Source organism: Lepidochelys kempii, chromosome 1 (genome assembly GCF_965140285.1).
Source record: "Lepidochelys kempii isolate rLepKem1 chromosome 1, rLepKem1.hap1, whole genome shotgun sequence".
Lineage (NCBI taxonomy): Eukaryota > Metazoa > Chordata > Testudines > Cheloniidae > Lepidochelys > Lepidochelys kempii.
In genome coordinates, this window is record NC_136380.1 from 4,369,325 (window position 1) to 4,375,346 (window position 6,022).

The 6,022-nt window shown below is 46.4% G+C and overlaps 1 protein-coding gene across 1 annotated transcript; it reads left to right on the forward strand.

Moving 5' to 3' along the window:
* The first annotated feature begins 493 nt into the window (after window positions 1–493).
* Window positions 494–1,432, forward strand: LOC140916116 (olfactory receptor 52K2). Its single transcript, XM_073357232.2, has one exon. It carries the CDS (start codon window positions 494–496, stop codon window positions 1,430–1,432), a length of 939 nt encoding a protein of 312 aa, XP_073213333.2.
* Window positions 1,433–6,022: the final 4,590 nt, after the last annotated feature.

A 6,022-nucleotide genomic window follows, 5' to 3' on the forward strand; every position in this document is an offset into this window, starting at 1 on the left:
GCCCAGTACTACACAGAGGAGGGTGAAATATTAATTGGCTGATCTCACTGCATTGTATTTTCTGCATGATTCCCCATCCCCCTCCTCCTGGATACCAATGTTTTGCTAAGTTTCTCTCCGTGCTTGCACTGTGAGCAGGGTTTCACAGAGCTGTCCTGAGTTCACACTGTTAAATTAGAACCTTTCAATGCATCTGAGCAGTTCAAGCTTTTCCCTCCAATTGCATACATGTTGCAATTTTTGACATTGAAGTTCATCTGCCATCACGCTGCCCATTCACCTTACTTGGTTAGCTCCCTCTGAGGATTCTCTGGACTTGACTATGACCGTAATAATCTGGTGCCATCTATCAATGTTGCCACCTCACTGTTCACCCCCCTTTCTAGTATTTACGTACTAATTATTATTAAGTGTGTAATCCCCCTCACTGTGCTTCCCTCCTCTCACAGGCACCTTGAGCAATTCTGAGCCCGATCGATGCTTCAGCTACCTCATGGCATCTTTCAACATCACCCCTACTGACCCATCAACATTCATCCTAATGGGAATCCCTGGTCTGGAAGCTGCCCACTTCCTGATTTCCATCCCTTTCTCTGTGTTCTACATAATCGGCCTGCTGGGAAATTTCACACTTTTGTTTGTTGTATGGAAAGAGCAGACCCTGCACAAGCCAATGTACCTGCTGATCTGCATGCTGGCGCTTACAGACATCAGCATGCCTACCTCCGTTGTTCCGAAGGCACTGTGTATATTTTGGTTCAATTTCAAAGGCATTACTGTGAGTGGCTGCCTCACCCAGATGTTCTTTCTTCATGCAGCTTCTGTGATGCACTCAGCCATCCTCGTCACAATGGCCTTTGATCGCTACATTGCCATATGTAACCCTCTGAGATACGCCACCATCCTCACCAAGGCACGAATAGCTAAGCTAGGGCTAATGGGTTTGGCAAGAGCTGTTCTCTTCATTCTGCCCCTGCCCCTGCTCCTGAGCAGGCAGCCATTCTGTGCCAACCGCATTATCCCTCATATGTACTGTGACCACATGGCTGTGGTGAAGATGTCATGTGGCAACATTACAGTCAACAGGACGTACGGGTTGGTGATAGCTTTTTTAGTCATTGTGTTAGACCTGACGCTCATTGCCCTGTCCTACATTCTGATCATCAGGACTGTCCTCAGAATGTCCTCCAAGAAAGCCCACCAGAAAGCCCTCAACACCTGCACAGCCCATATTGGTGTGATACTGGTTTCTTATACTCCCTCCCTCTTCTCCTCCCTGACACACCGGTTTAGTCAGCACATCGCTCCGCATGTTCACATCATCTTGGCCAACCTCTATTTCCTCCTTGCCGCCACGCTCAACCCTATCATTTATGGAATCAAAACGAAAGAGCTTCATGACAAAGTGGGCAAGTACACCTGCAGAATGTGATCACCCGCAGCCATTGACTTTAAACCTGCATGACAAGAGGGGAAAGGTTATTTCCTCATTAATCAAGGGTGCTGTGTCCCATTTTGGCTTAGCTCAGAACTGTGGAAGTTCACATTCTGAGAAGTTCCTCACACCGAATATCTTAGGAATGGAGAGAGCAGTGCTCGGTCAGGGAGAGATGAGTTTCCTCTCTCTGACCATCACCTGATCTCTTTCAGCCTCCTCTGTCAGTCCTCACATCCTGTCATTCGGACTTTCTGTGACTTCCAGATCATCATAAAATGCTGCAGATTTCTGATACAAGGTGGCTTTCCATTGGACCCTGTGTGAACAGGGTTCTTGATCAGTTTAAAAAACAGAAACTGCTTTCAGATAGCCAAAGAGAAATGAAACAACTACAATGCAAAACTTCTTTAGCAGATGTGAAGTGATCTGATGAACAAAATTTATCTGATTTGTCTACATCCAATCCTTCAGGAGGCCTGGAGGATAAACCAAAGGTTTCAGTTGGAAAGTGCAAATACAGGAAAGCTCCTGTAGGATTTGAGGACATTCTACTCAAGCTTGTTGGTTAGAGTTGTGAAACCATGTGTTTTTGAGAACTGAACTACTTTGTTAAACTATGACATCATCTTTAAGTGAATTAACATGGAGAATAACATGAGGGGGAAAGGAGTCCAGAAGAGCTGGCTGTATTTTAAAGAATCCTTATTGAGGTTATAGGGACTAAATAACATCATGATGTGTAGAAAGAATAGTAAATCTGGCAGGTGACCAGCTTGACTTAACAGTGAAATCCTTGCTGATCTTAAACACAAAAAAGAAGCTTACAAGAAGTTGAAAATTGGACAAATGACCAGGGAAGAGTATAAAAATATTGCTTGGGCATGCAGGAGTGAAATCAGGAAGGCCAAATGACACCTGGAGTTACAGCTAGCAAGAGATATTAAGAGTAACAAGAAGGGTTTCTTCAGGTATGTTAGCAACAAGAAGAGAGTCAAAGAAAGTGTGGGCCCCTTACTGAATGAGGGAGGCAACCTAGTGACAGAGGATGTGGAAAAAGCTAATGTACTCAATGCTTTTTTTGTCTTCGCGAACAAGGTCAGCTCCCAGACTACTGCACTGTGCAGCACAGCATGGGGAGAAAGTGACCAGCCCTCTGTGGAGAAAGAAGTGGTTTGGGATTATTTAGAAAAGCTGGATGAGCACAAGTCCATGGGGCCGGATGCGCTGCATCTGAGAGTGCTAAAGGAGTTGGCGAATGTGATTGCAGAGCCATTGGCCATTATCTTTGAAAAATCGTGGTGAGCAGGGGAAGTCCCGGACGACTGGAAAAAGGCTAATGTAATTTTGGGCCCATTTTTTAAAAAGGGAAGAAGGAGGATCTGGGGAACTACAGGCCAGTCAGCCTCACTTCAGTCCCCGGAAAAATCATGGAGCATGTCCTCAAGGAATCAATTCTGAAGCACTTAGAGGAGAGGAAAGTGATCAGGAACAGTCAGCATGGATTCACCAAGGGCAAGTCATGCCTGACTAATCTAATTGCCTTCTATGATGAGATAACTGACTCTGTGGATGAGGGGAAAGCAGTGGATGTGTTGTTCCTTGTCTTTAGCAAAGCTTTGGACACGGTCTCCCACAGTATTCTTGCCAGCAAGTGAAAGAAGTATGGGCTGGATAAATGGACTATGAGGTGGGTAGAAAGCTGGCTACATTGTCAGGCTCAATGGTTAGTAATCAATGGCTTCATGTCTAGTTGGCAGTGCCCCAAGGGTTGGTCCTCGGGCCGGATTTGTTCAATATCTTCATAAATGATCTGGAGGATGGTGTGGATTGCACCCTGAGGAAGTTTTCAGGTGATACTAAACTGGGAGGAGAGGTAGATATGCTGGAGGGTAGGGATAGGATACAGTGTGCCCTAGACAAATTAGAGGATTGGCCCAAAAGAAATCTGATGAGGTTCAACAAAGACAAGTGCAGAGTCCTGCACTTAGGATGGAAGAATCCCATGCATCGCTACAGACTAGGGACCGAATGGCTCGGCAGCAGCTCTGCAGACAAGGACCTAGGAGTTAAAGTGGATGAGAAGCTGGATATGAGTCAACAGTGTGCCCTTGTTGCCAAGAAGGCCAATGGCATTTTGCGATGTATAAGTAGGGGCATTGCCAGCAGATCGAGGGATGTGATTGTTCCCCTCTATTCAACCTTGGTGAGACCTCATCTGGAGTACTGTGTCCAGTTTTGGGTCCCAAACTACAAGAAGGATGTGGAAAAAATGGAACGAGTCCATCAGAGGGCAACAAAAATGATTAGGCGACTGGAAGACATGACTTATGAGTAGAGGCTGAGGGAACTTGGGTTTTTTAGTCTGCAGAAGAGAAGAATGAGAGGGGATTTGATAGCTGTTTTCAACTACCTGAAAGGGGGTTCCATAGAGGATGGTTCTAGACTATTCTCAGTGGTAGCAGATGACAGAACAAGGAGTAATGGTCTGAAGTTGCAGTGGGGGAGGTTTAGATTGGATATTAGGAAAATCTTTTTCACTAGGAGGGTGGTGAAACACTGGAATGCATTACCTAGGGAGGTGGTGGAATCTTCTTCCTTAGAAGTTTTTAAGGTCAGGCTTGACAAAGCCCTTCTGGGGTGATTTAGTTGGGGATTGGTCCTGCTTTGAACAGGTGGTTGGACTAGATGACCTTCTGAGGTCCCTTCCAACCCTGATACTCTATGCTTCTATGAAATTGTTTACTGTGTGGACCTTTCAAAATACACAGCAACCATTCCCGTTGTCGAAGATATCAAAAGTTGGTGTTGAGATTTGAGGTTGGAGTCTGTGAAACAGAGATGGCCACCAAGCGTCCAGGTGACTAAATTGCTTGCAGTACTGAGTCCTTCTACTACGCTCAGCCCTGCCCGACCTGGATTTGCTGATACCCCATTTTTGCCATTTTTTTTTGGAGACCTTGGACAGCTAGAGCAGCAGTGGGGAGTGTTGCCAGTGGTTCACTGGCCTCATACTGAGGACAACCGGTTTAAGCAGGTTTGTGTTGAAGGTCTCAAATACATGGACGACGCTGGGGACGAAGTCTTTAGTGAACTTGGCCTATTTGCTCTGTTGTTGCTGTCAGTATCTTTTAGCAACACTGCAGTTGAAATATTGTTTTCCCAGATGAACTTGAGAAAAAAAAATTGTGCAACAAGATGCAAGAGGGGAATTTAGAAAAATGCTTCATTTTAGGCATCGACGCAAGGACACAAAACATTCTGCGAACATTTTGCACCAGAGAAATTTATCATTGCACTGGTCACTGCTGCTGTCTATGGCCAATATTAGAAGCATTCTAGTTTCAGCAAAGAGCAGGAGGAGGAAATGTTGCCTTTTAGAGACTAACAGTAACAAACAAATTCAACTCAAAATACAGACATTGAATACGGTATTGGTACCAGTATTGGGGGTTTGATTTTGATTGTCATCTCATAGCTTTGTTGCTAATGTGGACAAACTCCTGCTGGGCCTTGTAGCTTTATTTTTTAATCAGAACTGTACTAGGTCTCTAACGAAAGCTTTCATGTGTTACTTGATGTAGATCATTGTGTTAAAAACAATTGTTTTAAAAAATAGATTGGACCATTTTTAGGTTAATTTTTAAGTGATTTTGAGATATTAATGCAGTCGAAATCTGGGAAACTACCTCAAGCTGAGCTGGAGACAGAGCAGGAGCAGCCAGAAACAGAAGGACGGGAGAAGCAGCCCAGAAGGCCAAGCGGGGCTGGAGCCAGAGAAGCAGCACTCAGCCAGAAGAGGCAGCGTTGGGCCAGGCAGAGCAGACTTGCTGAGGCAGAGCTGGAGAGCTGTGGTTGGCGCTCAACAGCTCTGTGAGCTGCATCATGTCCCTGTTACCCCTGGCACAGAGGAAGCGTACGCTCACAAATGACCTGTGAAAAAGGAGCCTTCCTTGACTGTTCAGTTGTTACAGGCACACGTGGACAAAGAGAATATCAGCCAGACAAAAACGAGAGAGCTAAAGGAAAATGGGGAAGACAGCTGTAGTCCTGTGTTTGACACACTGTTAGGTGAATGGAATGGCAGGTTTTCATCCCAGTCAATGGAAATAGCTTAAAGTGGAGATGCAGGGTTCAAATGTGATCCGGGGGCACTGATGGGCTGCTCAGTAAACATGCAAGTTCCCTTTCAATCAATTCGACACTTGGTCGCACATAGATGGAAAGACTCAGTGGGCGGTGGGGATCACGGGAGGGGGCAATGGAGGGACTCGGGGTACAGCAGGTGGGGGAGCCGTCGGGGAGCTACAGAGGAGGAGGGTGGAGGAGAGGAGGGACTCAGTGTGTGGCAGGGAAATGGAGGAAGGGGGATGGAGCGGGGGCTGGGGCCACAGTCTGGCCATCGGGGAGCTTCTGGCCCTCCGGCCAGTCTCCCCATTTGCCGCAGCCATACAGCTCCCATAACGTCTTATTATCCCCAGCTGTCAGAGCACTGACAGACCCCAGGGAGCCAGGGGTCAAAGCCCAGTGGAGTGGGAGGGCCCAGGATCCCCTACCAACAACCCCCCTGCACATTACAGGCCGAAG

Coding starts and splice junctions, on each gene's coding strand:
- LOC140916116 (XM_073357232.2), top strand. CDS start 494: ATGGCATCTTTCAACATCACCCCTACTGACCCATCAACATTCATCCTA.